This window comes from Xiphias gladius, chromosome 2, assembly GCF_016859285.1.
Source record: "Xiphias gladius isolate SHS-SW01 ecotype Sanya breed wild chromosome 2, ASM1685928v1, whole genome shotgun sequence".
Taxonomy (NCBI): domain Eukaryota; kingdom Metazoa; phylum Chordata; class Actinopteri; order Istiophoriformes; family Xiphiidae; genus Xiphias; species Xiphias gladius.
The window spans coordinates 8,997,969-9,017,081 of NC_053401.1; the positions used below are offsets into that span (position 1 = coordinate 8,997,969).

At 40.0% G+C, this 19,113-nt stretch overlaps 2 protein-coding genes across 8 annotated transcripts in view; both read right to left on the reverse strand.

The window, feature by feature from the left end:
- The window catches only part of lrguk (leucine-rich repeats and guanylate kinase domain containing), a 14,439-nt gene extending 2,712 nt beyond the window's left edge, over positions 1-11,727 (reverse strand). The window contains exons 1-17 of the mRNA XM_040149554.1: positions 11,656-11,727; positions 11,386-11,467; positions 11,087-11,187; positions 10,733-10,814; positions 10,454-10,578; positions 9,084-9,227; positions 8,402-8,482; positions 8,041-8,127; positions 7,803-7,909; positions 6,986-7,105; positions 5,400-5,496; positions 3,571-3,684; positions 2,812-3,013; positions 2,011-2,124; positions 1,301-1,464; positions 889-977; positions 412-477 (exon numbers count right to left, since the gene is read on the reverse strand). Coding sequence (XP_040005488.1) covers positions 412-477; positions 889-977; positions 1,301-1,464; positions 2,011-2,124; positions 2,812-3,013; positions 3,571-3,684; positions 5,400-5,496; positions 6,986-7,105; positions 7,803-7,909; positions 8,041-8,127; positions 8,402-8,482; positions 9,084-9,227; positions 10,454-10,578; positions 10,733-10,814; positions 11,087-11,167 — 1,673 coding nt within the window. The 5' untranslated portion in view covers positions 11,168-11,187; positions 11,386-11,467; positions 11,656-11,727. The remainder of the gene's footprint in view (positions 1-411; positions 478-888; positions 978-1,300; positions 1,465-2,010; positions 2,125-2,811; positions 3,014-3,570; positions 3,685-5,399; positions 5,497-6,985; positions 7,106-7,802; positions 7,910-8,040; positions 8,128-8,401; positions 8,483-9,083; positions 9,228-10,453; positions 10,579-10,732; positions 10,815-11,086; positions 11,188-11,385; positions 11,468-11,655) is intronic.
- A 2,127-nt stretch (positions 11,728-13,854) lies between these two features.
- The window catches only part of exoc4 (exocyst complex component 4), a 117,937-nt gene continuing 112,678 nt past the window's right edge, over positions 13,855-19,113 (reverse strand). For 2 of the 7 annotated variants that reach the window (XM_040146275.1, XM_040146326.1), the window contains one exon: positions 13,855-16,112. In XM_040146275.1, the coding sequence (XP_040002209.1) occupies positions 15,875-16,112 (238 nt within the window). In that variant the 3' untranslated portion in view covers positions 13,855-15,874. The remainder of the gene's footprint in view (positions 16,113-19,113) is intronic. The other 5 variants (XM_040146309.1, XM_040146317.1, XM_040146294.1 and 2 more) reach the window with 5 other exon arrangements.

A 19,113-nucleotide genomic window follows, 5' to 3' on the forward strand; every position in this document is an offset into this window, starting at 1 on the left:
TGTCTTTGTGTGTAAGCACGTGTGTGTCTGTGCATGTGTGTGGGATGTGCTCAGATTTGTCCCCATATGGCTTGTACCAGTAAAATGCTCTCTATTCAAGGAAACATACTGTTTGTTTTGGTAAAAACAGACCTAGGGAGAAATGAATACTACCACAAAAGCAGTTTCCTGCTACTAAATCATCAGCTTGAGATCGTTTTTTTTGAAACCACAAGACTTTTGGATTCTCTCCCCTCATCATAAATCAAAAAGCTATTAATATGAATTTAGAAACCATGCACAGAGTCTATCTGTTACTCTCATACTCTAACATCTGGCCTTAAATGTGACTTTTAACTGATGATGAGCACACGTACGTGTATATGCATCATACATTTGTTTCTGTGTGTGTGTGTGTGTGTGTGTTTTTACCTGATGTCCTCAGTAAAATGAGTACCTGGATCTTGATTCTGCAGTGATGGTGCTGTTTGAGGAGAGCTGAGATAAAGAAAAAATAAAACTAAATTCAATAATTCTTCTTTACCGATATAAATCATAGGGAAAAGCTATTTCACATACATTAACACACAGTCGACTAGAATAAAATATGCAACCATTCATCCTTTTTGTCATTGATATTTGGTGCAGTTGGCAGAGTTGACAGGTACAGGTATATTTTCAGGACAACTGAGTGGAGAGCACCGCTAAATGAGCTCATCATATTAACAAACAGCTAGATTCAAATAATTTGGGCACCTGCCAATACACCCTCAAGGTCAAACAATAACCCAAAACAAGCCATTAAAACACAGTTAGGACAAGTGCTCCAATTAAACCAATTTGGCCCAAGTAAGAGTGCCCGCTTGAAATTAAGCACTGGAGGGCAGTGGAGTGCATTCTTCTTATAACCTTTTGAAGAGCTGGCTGTAGACCCCTGGACTCTTCCCCACTATAGCCTCTCTCACGAGCCGCTCACGCCTCCTGATGGAAGCTAACTCCTGCAGAGAGGAGAGGCCAAGAGAAGGAGGGGGCGAAGTTAAGATGAAGTACAAAGGTGAGACCAAGGGGACACAAACGGGATTTGCAGGGGAGACAGAGGAGAGGAAAGTTGATTTGGCGGGTGATTACAGGGGACAAGAAGGGGTGGAAGGTGGGAAGTGGGAGTGCAGCAGTAGGATGAATTGGAAAAGGAAAGCCAGCATCCTGTCAGAGGGTTGAAGATTATTTTTCCATAAATTTGATAAGAGTCAAGAAGTCTATTTAGCATTCACTTACAAGCCTCATTACCAATAAATTTTTCATCAGCCAACTTGTAACTCACAGAGGGGCTCTTCTGAGGGCTGAGCTCTGCCTGGATCTTGGTAAAATAGTTTCTGAAGAAAGGATCTGTGGGGTCAAGATCTGTGCCAGAGTGTGACGCGACTGTCCCTGATCCTGACCTTGACAGGGGTGAGGGCGGCTTCTCCTCTTGCTCATGACCTGAGGCTGACAGATACAGATACTGTAATACTGTGTAATATTGTATATGATGGTTACAAGATGGCACAAGATGCATATATAAAGAGATAATGCACAGCAGAGCTAGATACTACAAAATCTAAATTATAGTCACCTTAATGATAATTTATAGAAGAACTCAAGCAATTTAGTATTGCACTTCAATAAAATTGAAGGACAGATTAAAAAGGCACATGATCTTTTAAACTCCACCCCTCCCAGTTTGTAACACAGGCTTTCTGGTGAAAAGCTGAGATACTCAAGTGATGTCACCTGAGTAATTTTTTTGGGCTTTAGAAAACTTCTCCAGAGCCACAGAAGACACTTTTAACAGGCTGAGTAATACTCCCCGTGACTAGTAAATTAATTTTGATATGTAAAATTGGTGGCGTGCCCCTTTAAATAAAAAGCTAAAAACAATATGAGGTGCACCTGACTGAACTTTGCATCCTGTGCCATCATGAAATTACAACCCTGAAGCTTTGAGTCTGCTGAGTTTGTTTAGCTTGTTTGAACAAACAATCAAACACAAACCTGTGGAGATGTTGTCAGGGGATGCGCTGTTGTTGTTTTCTCCTTCCTGCCTCTCTACCAACAAGTACTCATTCACTACCTGCCTCAGTGTCTGGTAGGCTTCTTCCCAGTCATCTACTCACACATCCCAGTGCACACACACACACACACACACAACACCACACAAAAAAAATCTGGTTGTAAACAGAGCCAATGCATCTCTCATCAAACAGTAATGACTCAAAGATTTGGGACAGATGACCTTAGTGTAATGAGGTGCTAGCTAGCAGTGCATAAAGATGATGAGTGTCCCGCGCTCCCTGTATGTTCATCTCATTAAGAAAACAGCTAACATGTTTGAGCGCTTTCATGAGGGAATGATAAACACAGGTATTCTGCGACTACATTACCTTGATACATGTGGTAATTGGACTGAAAGTGTATCGTACAGATTTTAGCGAAGTGTGTTAATTTATCGAAGGCTTTACCAATGACTGCACAAAGCCAGGGTAAGGCAGGGTATTTTTAGCTCTGCACACACTTCAATGACAAACTGCCTGTGAACAGATCAATCAGAGCAGGACTTCCCAATTTCTTTCTTACTAACATGATAGCCAAAGGTTGTAAAATTGATATTTGTTGAAAGTTAACTGTAAATAACACTTTGCAGTGCAATTATAAATTAACTGACTAAATAGTGAATCGGAATTAGCCACTAGAGAATATTAAATTACCATCAGTGTCCTCTGAAATGTAGATGAATGAATACATTCAATGCCATAATAAAAATAATTCGATTGACACAATGCTTCCTTGCCATACCACAGGGGATAACATTATCAAAGAATCCCGGCCGTTGCCTGTTGGTGTTTGTGTAGAGCTCTATACGCGACACCGCCATGTCAATCTGTGCTGGGGTATAGAGACCGCGGCTTTTTAGGTGGCCTGTGTACTTCTCCACTTGGGTGGGGATGAGCAGGATGTATCGAGGCTCGAAGTAGCTGTTCTTCAGACTGAACACACCCTGCGGGGACACACAAGCCTTTTTCATTTCTGTAACAAAACAGGTTTCGTATTCTTTTCATTCCAACTTAAATTCTATTTGAAATGTATGATTTGCAGCCACTCCCTGAGGGGTTATGGCTAAGGAGATTGTGGGGGGGCTGGTGAATAAGAGCACAGAAATTAAGTTTAAATTATTTCCCAGATGATTAGGTTTGCTGAAGATGGTGTATGTTATTGCTACTGCATGAACCAATCAGTTCACCCAAATCCCAAACAAACATGCAAACACATTTTCACATTTACTGTAAATACAATAACTGTATAACTGTAAGACCTTTTAAGGATTCGAGTTTAGACAATATGCTGTTTCAGGACTTTGCAAGGAATGCTTATGTATATATATTTTTGTTACTGAATGTGCTTTAGAAACTGTCTTTAAAATCTAGTATGGAATATGGTACATGCTCACATTGTGATCCTCTATCTCCACTGTATGTCAGTCCACTGGCTTTATTACCCACATTCGTTATTAGCCTACTTGATGTACTCTCGTACTTGAGTTTACCATATGCATACCTCCAGCTCCATGTGTACACAGCAGGCCAGTCCTTCTTTGGCCACGTCCTCTATGGCATCTCTGGTCAGACCATAGCTGTGACCCCCATAATGCAGGATCTGGATAAATTTACCCTGAGAGGGAATTGCCATTTATGCGGGGAAAGAATGAGAAAAGTAGCACACCACTTTACTGCTCCACTATTCATCATGAATTGAACAGTTATGAGCTACTTTTATCAACTAAAGGGGACATAATACTTGACACACATATACAACCCCAACACGTTCTGTCAAGATTAACAACCTGAAGTAATTTGCCCACCTGTGAACTGAACTTTTAACCTGGTGGTCAGGGCAAAAAATCTCCCTCTTTGTTACTTCTCACACAATGACCCCTGACCTTTTGTCTGCCGGCCCTTGGGGTAGTTTTATTTGAACAGTTTAGTTTATAAATCTAAACAGGCTTATGGAGAAATCCAATACACTTGATGACATCACTAAAACAATTCTTGTTCTTTGGTTGGTGGTAGCAAAAGCGAATTCAGCTGTAAAAATAAAACTGAAACTATTTGCTATGACTCTTAAGAAAAAGTTGTCTACTAGGAATTCTATTACTGTGATTTAGTAGTTGTTTGTGCAAATGAAAATTTTGAGTATTTTTTTAAAGCATTGATTTCTTTTGCATCAGTTTACTGAAGCCTATTTTTATACTATTACTGTGGTTTGCTACTTTAAAATGAAAGCAACTGGAGAGCACAGATTCATTAAATCAAAGATCACATTACATAATAATAGTCCAGAGGAAACTCATTAACTGTAGACACACTGAATTTTATATTACGTTTCTTTTTACTGATAATTTACATAATAGTCACTATGTGACTTCTGAAGATGAACTATGCCAAATGGGAATTTAAGGTCCTTTGAAAGTTTTCTTTGTGTGCCTTAACCTTTCTACTAGGTCATTGAAAAGCATTTAAAGACACAAATACAAACATGAGTATGATGATTGCATATTACAAGACTACTAGCTATTCAGATAAAATTACACAGAGAGTCTTCTTTTTGTTGATGACACATTAAAGAGTATTATAAGTACTGACATCTGCTGATTGGGGTTAATTTCGTATAAGAACAGCCACAAGTAGTGGGTACAAGAGGTTATGATTAAATTGGAAAAATGATTGAAGAGGAGGAGGGCAGCTGACGCATGAAAGGTGAGAGCAAGGAGAGTGAGAAGGAGAGGACATGACAGCGATAAACCAAGTAGCTAGCAACAGAAGAATGGAGGGTGAAGGTGAAGAATGGACAAATCAAGTAGAGGGAGGGACAAACTATAAAGTTAACCTGATTCACTTCCTCTGTTGGAGTAGACAAAAGGCATCAATACTAGCATCAAAGCCCTTGCTGTGTAAATCACTTTGTGACCCCAACCCCTATTCATCATCCCCCAGCACTCTTACATAACAGGCAGCTTGCCAAGAGGGACAAGATGGAAAACAAATGTGTCCAAGACCCCAGGACCCATTTTTCTAAAACCAATTTCCAATAAACACTAACATTTTTAAACAAATATCAGTAAAATCATTCCATCCAGGTCAATTTGAAACTTGCTGAAGTAGTTATGTGAATCAAGCACACTTAAGGCCCGGCCTTTCCAAATCCCAGTATACATTTAATTAACTTGTGGGCAAGTAGTTTATGTATGAATGACTTATGACACTGTGTGCACAAGATTATTTTGAATGCAGTACTCAAAATAACCTCAAAACATGTATTTTGTTCTAATGCATTCACTCCTAGGGCCTGTGATCACAAAGAAAAAGCCTAATGTCAAGCTAACGTACCATGTGAATCATGTGCTGAAAGTCTTCCTCACTGACAAAATGGTAATCAATTCCATTCTCCTCTCCATAGTAGGGCCCCCTTGTGGTGTGACAGGTTCTGTGGAAAAACACACACGCACAAACACTAAGGAGAGAAAAACTCAGTCTGCGGTTTCATCCAACCACCCAGCCATATGATTTATGAGGTCTAAGAACATGAAAAATCCTAGACCTGCAACCACTACAGAGGGCCAGTAGGGGGGCAAAAAGTCAGAACACTACCCCTGGGTTGCTGGAATGCTCAAGACAGTAAAAGCAACTACTAGGTGAAAGTCAGGAATACTGTATGTCATCACCCTAAGATAAAGGCTTGACTCACATACCCCTGCATGTGTTTTGCCCCTGCATTTAAAGGATGGGTTCAGATTTTTTCAAGTATTTGATACTCACAAGATATATATGCATTGGTTCTTTTACTTTACTTGTTGTGTAAAGTGTCTTTCATATCTTCAAAAGCACTCCATAAATAAAATGTATTATCATTAATATTATTGAAAGAGTTTTTGCTTGGTATAATCATTCTATCACACCATACTGGCTGTGAAGAGATCTCCTTGTGCCAGGACTACTAGAATTTATTCTGCAGTTAAGCTTAAAATAATATGAGGCTACAACAGTCTAAGTTTGACAAACCAACTGCGGATCTTCCAAAATGATATAGTCGTTTTAGTATGAAATTTCCTATTTGTGTTTCCAGGAAAGTGTTTCCCTGCTGAACTGTGGTGGTGGGATAAGTCTTGTTACTTACACTTCCGGGATACAACACTGGCCATTAACATACAAGTGATAGCCAGGACAAAGATACAGACTTAATTTGACTAATTCTAAGGCTGCCGAAACCCCATATTAGCTCTGGCTAAACTTAATAATGCATTTTGGCATAAAATGAGGACTGTGGATTTTTTCCCCAATTATTTACTGTGTAGTTGTGCTACAAAGAAATTACTTCAGGGTCAGTATGGAAAGGAGGAATGGTTACAGCAACAAATAAGTCTCACTGTAAATATGGCATGTGAGTGTTATATTAGCATAGACTTCAAAAAACCCAAACTGATCCTTTAATGTATTCAAGTTCTATGGTTCTTTTATTTCATTATGTAATATGTATATAACAAATGTGTTTATATTAGCACTTAAAGGGTTTCTAGTACTTGAAATCACACCGAGACCCAACACCCCAATTTGCTTAATTTTGTTTCACCAGACCTGACAGTACGGTCAGGTTGGTGGGCAGCTGTTTGCCTTGCATGGCAGTGAATAAACGATACAAAAAAAGCTAACTGATACCAATAACTGTTTTACCACTAGTGTCACTCTCTATAGTAATCTTGAGAGTAAATTTAATGTCCATGTCAACATAGCTTGTTTTACACCTTAAAAGACATAAAATACACAAGCAATATCAACACTTAAAATACAATATAAGTTTATTCTACTGGATTTATTAATTTATAATTTAGTGCCAGTACATGTACTATTAATTGATACTGTCTCTGAGGACTGGACATGTGAGTGATGATATGTGTACAAAAACTATGGGGACTGACCCATATGCAAAGTATTCGCTTAACTCCTGACACATTCTGTGGGCCAGTTCTCTCTTCCCACAGCCTTGAGGACCTGTCAGCACCAGCATAGGATAGGGAGAGTCCGCACTGGGCAAAGTACTGCTTGGAGAAACACACAAACACACACACAGACACACAGACAGGCACACAGACACAGACAGACAGACAGACAGACAGACAGACAGACAGACAGACAGACAGACAGACAGACAGACAGACAGACAGACAGACACACACACACACACACACACACACACACACACACACACACACACACACACACACACACACACAGTTACCTCCATTATCAAAAATGAAGAAGACTTAAGTGTAGTAACCCATTAAACCACAGCAAAAACTTCTCTGTTCTTGCTCCTACAGTCAATATAAATGGGAACATTGTGGGCAATATGGATGTGCTCTTTCCAGGAGGACAGAGGAGAATGTTAAATTGACTCTAGGTGCAGCATTTTATTTGCTGATGATGGATGTTTTCAAAAAAATGCTGATGCATGAACTCTTTTTTTTTCTTTGAGGGAGTAGATAATGTGAGCAATACAGGAACACTGCAGATAAAATCCTAGTCATATTTGAACACAACTTCCTTGCAGTTGATTTTTTACAAGATATGTATGATTATGATTAATCACCCATTTGGATTGTGTGTAAATCTTCACATTACGAGCGCACTTCCAAAATACTGCTTCAGCCCCTGATTTCAGTCAGCAATTTTTAAAACTTTCCTATATCCTTGTCATTATGTTTTATTATTAATTGTAGTATTATTTGTACCAACCTGTCATAGAGCACCTGGGGCTGCATCAGCTGATACACCAGGTGGGTCCTGTGATCTCTGGCTGCCACCACATCCATAGGAGGATCATATTTGTTCACTGATGACACCTGGGATTTAATCAGTTAAGTATACAAATAAAACATGGTGATCGAGTATGTTGAGCTACTACTTTTTATGCCTGTTGCATTACAACAGGTCTCTCTGATCTTGAAATGACCAAAATGATGTTTATTCATACCTTCTCTTCAGCAGTGACTTTCTCTTGGTCCAGCACAGTGAGATGTTGAAGGAAGAAAACAACTGACAGTCTGTAGTCTTGTTGCTCCTACAAATCACATTCACATGGTACAGATTACACAAAAATATACAGCGAAGCTATACTTAAAGCACATATATTTTCTGTGATGTATCATCAAACCGAATAAACTCAACAATGGTGTCTGGGTAAAACACCATCAACTTTAAGAGGCAATATACAGATGGAAGTCATCACAGAAGCTTAAGTGCATACAGGCGGGTACAGAATGCATGACGGTAAATGCGTAAAGGTTGACCTCTGCCATGCACAGCGCTGTTCCCATGGTAGTAGGCTGGGTTACCTGCAAAGGGTTTCGCAGCAGATTGAGGTCCCTCAAGAGGAAAAGATCATGAATGTGCTTGCACTCCTGAATTTCACTAATCTAAAAAACAAATACAAAACACAAAATAATGCGATGGAATCCGTGTATATTAGTTCAATTGTAGTTATTAATATCAGAAAATTGTCACGCATGTTCATTCTATAACTTGTCTACAACTACTATTTGGCACAGTAGAATTTTGTTGTTGTATTAAAGTGTGCTCATATTGGAGTCTGATCCTCACTTTGTGAAATTTTCTGTTAACACTTTGCATTTAGCCTAGTTTTGCTTTTATGTTTGATGGTACAGTTTAACTAATTCACCTGGACCAGGACTTCCAAACTGGCCAATCTACAGAAATATATGGCAGGGTGACCTAAGACGGTGACAGGTTTGTGATCCTAATATAGCCGTGCATCCTATTGAAATGTCTTCAAACAACATTAAACACCTACCTATTCACATATTGTCACAATGTGTGATACTATTTTGTTTTTTCATAGGCTAGGCTATTCCTATTTGCTGTAAATTTATGGTGCAAGTCTACATTTGCTTTTCGATTTTAATCTCATAAATTAGTTTTATCATATGAGATTTAAGGTTAGCTAGTGTGTTTCTGCTATTCTGCTATTACTTTCTAAAAGTTTTTTCAGATCATTACAAGGTTTTTCTCTAGGTTGATGGAACCCAGGTGGTGGACGTTCTGGAGGCCAGAAAGACTGGTGATGCGGTTCAGAGACAAGTCGAGAACCTGCAGAGTCTTTAGATTCTCCAACCCTTCAATCCTCTCCAACTTGTTCCCCCTCTGGACACAGACAGAAAAGAGGGCAACTATAGCGACAGGTACATGATATTTTCATGCATATGCATGCACAAATAAGTGGTTTCCCGCCACCACGTCTACTTTATATCCACTCAATGATTCCCGCTAATAAATATTAAGGACGTGCCATGGTTTCTCTGCAGGGTGCCTGAACTTTCCTTTCTCTCAGTACTGAATTGAGTGGCAGGCCTGCCTCTCTCCGCTAAATTCTGATAGGTGAGGGCTGACAGCCAAACAGCTGGCGAGGTGCTAGCACAGCACGCTAACCAACTAAAGAGCCAGACGTGGAAAAACCTCCCTTGTCAGGGTCCCCAGCCTGCTTCTCACTCCATTCCAGTGATTAAAGTTGTGATCTAGCCTTCTGGCCACACCTTGCCCTGCTCTTGCCAAGCATGTTGCCTGGCAGAGGGCCGCTGTCAGTGGGGGTGGGTGACTGCGCTGGTCCCTTGAAGCTCTGGGTCGGTGCTGTGATGGGCTGGGAAACAGACTAGCTGACAGGGCCGTGCTGTTTAGGGAGGAAGCATGTGAGGAAAAGGGGTCAGGGATGGGATTAGACGGATGCTGGATAGACAAGGTATGTGTGAGTGTGTGTATGTGTGCTGAACTTGGTCCAGGCTCACTCAAACACCAGCAGCTGGTCCCAAAGCAAAGCTACAGACAGGGGCAGACATAGCCAGACCGATGGCTGCTGACAATGAGGAAACATTGATAAAGGACAGAACACGCATGTGCGCACGCATACACACACACACACACACACAAGCAGAAAGAGAGAGAAAGAGAGAGAAAAGCCCTGCTGTTGGACCATATGCTGATTCTCGAACAGGGGGCCAAGGTTTTACTGAATGTAAAAATTTGGCCAAAAACAGAGACATATAGAGAAGACAAAGGGAAGAGAAAGGAGAGACAAACAGAAACAGGTAAAATTGAGGGTACATGAGGTAAAATACACACGAGGAAGAACAACTCCAACAGTTCCTGTTTGTGTATAGAGTACATAGAGGGAAAAGACCTCCTGTGAATCAATGCCATACATATCGAATGGAAATATTGCCAAGCAATAGCAGAGGAAGAAAAACGAGATTTCTGTTTAATGCATAAAATGCATATTTGTAAGTCTGTGCTTGACTGAACATACTGTACGCATTGTCTATGTATGAACGCGCACCTGTTTATCATATTTCTGACCGTAATAGAGAAGAACCTACAAGGCAGAGATATGTGAGCGGCAGTCTGTCCAAGCCTCTGAGCCTCGAGATATTGTTGTACGCCAGGCTGAGATGAGTGAGCTTGCAGCATTGCTCAAGACCACTGATCTCACTGAGGATGTTGTCTGAGGCGTGGGCATGTTAAGAATAATACACATGGGAGAGGACTGTCGAAGAGAATGTGTTTGTTAACAGACATTATCATATACATGCAAAGAAGAAGCTGGGGGGATGAGTTCATGTGCACATGGATGAATGTAAATATTCATCAAAGGATACGGTCCAGTTCCAGTTTACTAAGAGATGAATAGGCTGACAAATCCTTCATTTTTGTCATACGGTTATGGGAGAAATTCACCTCCTGAAAAAAAAGCAGCACAATATAAACAAAAGCCTTCAGTACACATCACTGAAGAGAGTCTGTGGCTAAATCCATAGAGTAAGGGAAAGAATTTTCAATTCAGTAAAGTTCACTGTAATTCAAGGACTCTTAATGCCTTGTAAGCATATTCAAGGTGAATGCAGATGGGCTATGGAAATCCAGGACTATCTTGAGGGAATAGCACAGGAGAGTGAAGCCCAAGCCACCAATCAAATGTTGTTTTATCCTGTCAGCTCAAGGTCCTGCGTTACCTTTAGGTTCTTGGGTGGCTGGAATCCGAAGAAGTTGGAGATTTCATTGTGAGAAGCATCCAGGATAACGAGGTAGGGCATGTGGCTCACACAAGATAAATCTAGCAGATGAGAAAAGTTAGAGTAATTAATCAAAAGGATCAAGGCAGCAACAGAAAGTAAAATATTCAAATTTAAATAAATCAGTATATTAATTACATCCTTATATTCTTTCGCAAAATAGTCTGACTCATATAAATAGCAAGTCTGTAATAGGAGTAAAGAGATGCAGGCCTGATCTGATCATAAATAAGAGTCACCTTTAATTTTGTTGTGTGGCAGTTCCAGCTTATGAAGGTGGACATAATTACATAAAACGGAGATGTCACTGAGATCGTGACTCTAGAGTAGAGAAAAATACAACCTTGGTTAAACTACATTTTTCTCAAAATTAAAATGCAAAAAAGACACAATGTGAATGTAAATAAATTTGTCAGAGATTGCTTTGTCTTGGTGAATCAGATAGCAAACATACTTGCAAGCAATACATTGTCATTTACAGATGCTGTCTGTGTAGGCATGTGTCTTACAGGAAGAGACAGGTGATGGTACAAGTGCTGCAGTCCAGTGGCACAACGTCCGAGGTGGGTTGCACGGCGAGAAACCACCTCAGCAGTTAAAACACCATACTTCTGTAAACAGAAAACATAAACTGTATTATTCTATGAGAGTAGTAGAGGTGGCGTGTGTAGGCTTTGAAGCTTTTACAACAGTGAACTAAAGGCGCCCCTGCAATAACAATGCAGTCACAGACTTTATGGACAATGCATATGGAATGAGGCCACTATAAGCATCCCCCTAGTGCTCATAGCTTCCTGCCCCTAAAAGCACCCATTCACATATTCATGCACTACACACACACGCACAGGTTATGCTTAAAGATGCACAATGCTCTAATTGATGGTAATGCCGCTATTACACAGTGCAAATAATCAACAATGTGACCTTGCTGTGTTGTTTTACTCCCCCAGACCTCTTGTGCAAGGTTACCTGCTTTACCTATTGCATAACAGAAATACTGTTGAGGTTTATTCAGACTGCTTCATTAATATGCAGTCAGTCTGCCTTTTTTTTTTCGAAACCGATTCCACTTTGGCACAATGACACATCATAGCTTACTTTTTTTTATGATGAAAACAATAAAATGAAAGAAACTGAAACAATAAAATGAAAGAAACTGAAACAAACAAACAAACAAAAAAAGTTTATTTCTAAGACGTACGATGAAAGGAAGCTTACAAAGTTTTACCAGCTAAGGTATCTTAGTCCTTACCTCCATCTCTCGGTTTTCCTCTAGCTGGTGGCAGCCGGGAGCCTCTGCTAAGGGAGCGTCTTTGAGGGACCCTGGGGGGCAGCAGCTAGGCGACGCTGAGGAAAGCTGTTGACTCGTTGTTTCCCTCATTATTTCATGGCGAAAACTCGGCGACGAGGGACTTGGGCTGAACTGGCAAACAGTCAAAGTGCGGACTTCGTGATTAAAAAAAAAAAAAGTCTAAATATCCGTGTTCCAGCTAGCTAACGAGTTAGCCTTCACGTGAAGCGTCTTCCCTCGTCGCTTAGCAACAGGTGCGAGGTAAAAGGAATTGTGGGTTGTGTAGTCTTACTGTGAGCATCCCGATATATATATGTTCAAACTCCACAGGTATTACAAGAGAAGGGCAAAAGTACCTAATCAGGAACGCGAGAAGTGTACAAATCCAAATCCTGGCATAGATGTGAGTGTTAAAAGACTTTTCAGACGGTCGGGAGGGAAAAACACCTCCACGTTTCGACGTAGGCCTCTGCAGTGTGTTTGAATGGCAGGCAATTATCATGGAAACACCTGTGTAGATTTGGCTTAGCTACAGCCGCCTTTCCCTTCTAACCATACATCATGGTACACCTAGATAACACATTAAGAGCTCCGATTAAACCTTCTAAAACTTGATTTTGCATCCCCGAAATAATCAAGATGCACAAAACCTGGGTGACACAATTAGAGCACCGTCACTATAGGTTAGTAAAACCAAGCAGCAGATTAAAACTTTGCCATGCTTTCATTGATTTTTCATCACTTACATCTGGTGTCCAATATAATACCCAACATTAACACGTGCATTTGGGGTACTTCGACACACAATATCTAAGAGCATATCTAACGGACGGAAAATGGGAAGTTTGCGTTTCTCAGTTTTGCAAACGAAACCCAGGCCTGTCAAATATTATGAGACTACTATACCATCTTGTATTCTAAATTTCAGTGGTGGGGCAATTCTTGTGGTTATATTTGGATTGTGCTTTAGGGCTCCATGACAATAGACACAATAAATTTAATAACAAATCCATATTTTGCAAATATCACACTGTGCCAGAAAGAGTGCAGGTATGGATTTATGCCCGCACAAGCCTTCAAGTGGTATGCTGTCTGTTTATCTTTCTCATACCAGTATGCTGCACTTAAGCACTTCATGCTTTAAACCATATCACGAAACGCACCAAACCTGTCAGGTAAAGCACATTTTTTCTATTGTTGGTTTTGGATCGGTCTCACTCATATGATAAATGACGGTAAAATCTCTACTGCAGAAAAACAGTGATGGACGTTACTGTCAGGTGTGGAAGAGGGCCACTGTGTGTATATACCTATCGTCAGACGCACTTCCCCAGTGGAAAATATGACTGTTTTGGTACCACACAAGGAAAAATAACACTGTACAAAATACATATAAAATAAGATTGGGATTGGATGGTTTATTTTTTTCATATTTTAGTGTATGCAGTGGCAAATCATATGTGCGTAATTTAAAGTAGACAACATTTCAGAGCATTTATAAGATGACACTCAACAACCAGAGGAACAAGAAAGATGTTTAAACATGTCCATGAGTAACACAGTTTGATGTATAGAATTCAATACATTGTTACTTGGAACATAAAATTACTCTCATAGAACAGGTGTGCAAAATAAAGGTCCATTGGGAAGAAAAAGAAACATGAAATTGAACCTTTATTACATTTTACATATTCCACTCATGAATAAAATGCAGGAGTGGTTCTCACTCACTGTACATATATGGAGTATCTCAAATACATAAGCCCTCTGGACTTTTATGGGTTATGTGTGTGCTGTGCGGTAGTAGTATAATGGTATCTGTGTGTGACATGACACACTCAGTTAACATTGTATTAAAGTCCCCCATGTATAAGATTACAAAAGTAGCTTGGAAGTGAACAGCTGAATGAGCAGATTTTACATTTCACACAAAATGTACGTTTCAGAGTGGCAGACGAGCCCCTCAGCAGCTCCACTGTTCGCTTTTCCATCAATTCCAGCCTGTGTGTCGTTATGGTGGATTGCTGTGTGGGCTTTAGGGAGACCAGTGCTTGGCCCACTGTATTGACAAAGCTCCCATTCCCCTGTCCTCCTCTCGTCAATCACTTTTCTCCCAAATTGATGAACTAAATACAGGCAGGGCTGCAGGGAGGGGAATAATTGGTGAAAGTCTCTTGAGTTTGTATGTTTAGTTCACTTTAAAACACGTGTGGCAGGGATGACAAAATAAAGATTCAGAATTGCATTGTTTCAGTTTGTAGAGCGGGTATGACTGATGAAATATAATCCCACACATATGCCTAAATGCAAAATTTTTTAAGTCATTCCATTGTGGTGCCTTGGACTTGAAATATTACATTTGGAATATACCTTCACGTTATACGTTCACGTTTTACAGAGGGATGAAACTGAAATCAGCAAAAATATCTTCATTACTGAGTGTGTCTCTTTTTTCCAGTTTCTAAAAAATCTTAATCACCCAACAACTTTCCACACTAGGCGCAAAAGTATACCGCACAAACTATAAGAAAAAAAGATAAACCGATTTTTAACAGCCATAGATATGATACAATTCTCAGCTAGGGAATTCTTCGGGGACCAACCCCAAATTGGCAGCAGGCGGAGGATGTGGCCTCATTCAGACAGTCTAATCTGGCATCTGTTATTGCAGACAGAATCACAGGGCCCATGGGGCTGCCAGGAGAGGAGAGATAGAGGTGTAATTGAGAGCAGCAGTTTAGATCTAATAGGAAAATGAGATGAGACAGGGCCTAAGTTCTGGTGAGTGTCCATGACAATCACCTTTTATCTGGAGCTGGAGTCATGTTGAGTGGGGGCCTGTTAAGAGTCGTGTATACTGCATTTATGTCTTTGTGGAAATTAACAATATTGGTTACCTTATATTATACATATACATATACATATATATACACATATACATACACATATACATATACATATACATACACATACATATTTATACATATACATATCTATATATATATATATATGTAGATATGTATATGTATAAAATCTACATGCCCAGAGTTTGGAAAAAGGATATCTGTGTCAGCCCTCAACTATAACGTGTTTCATCACATTCAGGCAAGATGAAGTGGAGAAAACACACTTTGCATCAGCAAATTTCACACGCATTATGATCTTGGTCTAGAGCAAACATCTATTCCAGTTTTTTCCAACCCAATTCTCAAATAGCCTCTGTCCTTTTTTTCTCCCTCATTCCTTACTCTTGCACACATGACCCATTCAACTTCTACACGTCCCATCTAGACAAATCTAAAGGAGTTGAAAAAAGAAAACCATGTAGAAATCAGATAATTTGATTGGAAAATGTTATTCTCTTTCATTTGGCCATCTTTCTCTGAATTCCAGGCAACCCAACCTCCCTGTGAACCCTGTCCTTACCTATTTTATAATTACACTGTGGTGATCTTCTTGTCCTTGGTGGCTTGTTTGATGGCGGCCTGCTCACAGATGATCTCCTTCAGCCGCTGCAGCCGAGTGTTTTGGGTGCTCAGGTCCCCTACACCTGTCTGGCTACGATGGAGTAAGGACAGAGCGTTGATGTACTCCAGCTCCGTGTAGCGAACACCCTGGTCTACCACCAGGTTCAGCAGCTCATCTGCAGTGTTGTACAGCATCTCATAATATTGCCTGAAAGAAGGATAGGAAGAATGAAGAGAGAGAGAGAAAATGACCAGAGGTTATGGATGAAGATAATGAGTGGAGAAATAAAGAGAGTAAAGAAAAGAATAGACAAAAAAGGGGGAAGCAGGGAAGAGAGAGAAAAAAGTGAATTACAGTTTATATTCCTCTGTTTTGAATTATTCCAGTGGGGAATCAAAAGGCGAAACAACAACAAAGGGAAACACAAAGGCCAAAATAACTGCTTTTGCTGTCAAGCCCAATTTTCTTAAAAAGGACTTCAAGGACCTCACCCTGCCACCGTCGGGAGTTGAAGCTAAAGGGAAAACATTCACCAGCTGAAAACCACTGAGACCATTTTAATGAAACACTGTTGGCAGAACCAAAAGAAGGAATAGGTGTGTGTAGAATTAATGGGTCTTTAACCAGGACCCAATGCCACAATGGGCCATTTGAAAAAGATCATGAAGTACATACTGATAGAGGAGGAACACAAAGTGAGAGTGAGTTTTGTTGAATTACACACACTTCAGACTCTACTCTAGAGGTCCACTTCTACAAAATATGTAGAGGTGGACCTCCTGCGTATGTGAGCCTAGGCTGTATAACTCGTTAATATTGACTCACTAAGGAGAACACAGTATTTGGCCATAAATATGGATTTCAGGAGGAAGGCAACTTGTCAAAAACACAATTTACACATTCCCATGCATAAAGGAGGAGAGGCTGAAGGTAAGGTAATGCACAGGAGTCTTGGGATGCAGGACAGACTATTATTCTTTGCTTCGGGGCAAAACAGGTCAAATACCTTGGAGAGTGCAAGTGTGTGTGTGTGTGTGTGCTATGGACTGTGTCGGCAGGACGGCTATGCTCTCAAATACACACAGGAACACAAAAATGTAAGCACTCACTAGAATAGATTTCACCGCTATCTGTCCCTGGCTATGAGACAAATCCTGTTCTCTAAAGATACATCAAATGTTACACTTCCAAACAGTAGTTGTAGATACAGTCAGAGCAAGAGGACAGCAGGTGGTGTAGATTGCCCGCTCTACTATGACATGTATGTTTAATATTAGAACAAAAAGTTTGAACATCAAAGACATTTTTAATGTTTGGACATCACCTAAAGGACCATCCTAGTTTTTTTATTTCCTGAGTTTTTTGCCATATCACAACATTTTTGGATTTTTTTAAATATTTTTCCTGACCATTTTTGAATTCATGCTGTACAGATTATTAGACATTTGGATGTATTTTACCTGCTGTCCTAAACAGCTATTTGTTTCCACCAATTTCTGCACGATATGAATAACAATGAAGTGACTTTGAAACCTGCTGGATTTGTTTAATTCATCACTGGATAGAAACCAATGGAGACCTGGAATGGTAGACATAAAAAAATAAAACTTATAAAACACAGAGCATAGCGTACAAAATGGTTAGCCCCGATATAAAGGTCACATGGTTTCACATAGACAGACTAAAACACATAAAACCACTGGTATGCTTTCTCCTTCCAATTCATTTTATCATAGAGATTATTTCTCATGGCTCCCTGTGAAACAAGGGAAGCCACATATTTTTATGAGCTTGTGTTTCCATGCTTACGAGCATAAACTGGCCACCTTGGACCAGGACAGATGCCAGTCATTCAACAGCAGTGGCTCCTGCTGCTTTGTGAGTGCAGTAGTTCAGCGAGGAGAAATATAGTCCTGGTTTAAATTATTGGCTCCCCTGAATTTTAAGCACAGAATTTAGAATATTTTCAGAAATACATGCAAATTAACCAATTTTGTATAAATCAGAATATCTAATCAAAAGTTACTGAACAAAAAAAAAGCTTTAATGTAATGAAATAAAAAAATATATGCTTGACACAATTATTAGCACCCTTTTGAATGTAAAAAAGTTAAATGAATTAAATAAAAATGTTACCCACCTGTGCTTAATTTTCAGTGTTCACATGACTTGAATTAACCATTGATTGATTGCTTTTCTGCATAAAAAGGGGCTGATTGTTTCCTGTTGCTTTTTCACAATGGTGAAGACAAGAGGGCATCAGAAATGCTATTGCCAAAAAATATAACAACATATCAAAGGCTACAATGCAATCACCAACGACCTTGAATTCCCTGTGTCAACAGTTTGTAATGTTATCAAGGAGTTTCACAGTCATAAAACTGTTAAGACACTTCCAGGATGTGGTGCTAAGAAGAAACTCAATGAGAGAAGTCTCTGAACGTTGATGCGGATTGTGGAAGAAACACCATGCAAGATGTCTTAAGAGCTTCACGCTGACCTGGAGCAATCTAGAGTGGTGTTTTCAGCCGTACCACATGCCGCACAATAAATAAAGTAGGACTCCATGGGCAAAGGCCAAGGAGGACACCACTACTGAAGGAAAGGGACAAAAAGGCAAAGCTCATGTTTGCAGAAAACTATCATAGATGAGCCACAGTCTTTCTGGGATAATACTCAATGGAAAGATGAAACCAAAGTAGAACTCTTTGGGAATGCAGTGCTCAGTTTATAGGCAACAAAATGAAGCCCACAAGGAAAAAAAGGCTCTACCTACGGTAAGAAGTGTTGGTTCTATCATGCTGTGAAGCTGCTTTGCTTCCTCTGGTACTGGAGGCACTGAAAGTATCAAAGCAATGATGAAATCAGAAGATTACCAGGGCAATTTAGAGGCAAAATGTGTTTCCCAGTATCAGAAAACTAGGTTTGAGGCGAAGGTCCTGGGTCTCTCAGCAGGACAACAACCGTAAGCACACATCCAGCAGCACAAAAGAATGGTTGAAAAGATAGACTGTTTTAAACTGGGCAGCAATGAGTCCTGACCTAAATCCCACTGAAAACCTTTGGAGAGAGCTGAAGTCTGCCATTGCAAAAAGGACTCCCGCAAACTTAAAAGATCTTGAACACATAGCAATGGAAGAGTGGCAGAAACTACCATATAAGTGCAAGAAGCTTCTAGATGGCTACAAGAAATGTTTAGAGGCTGTCA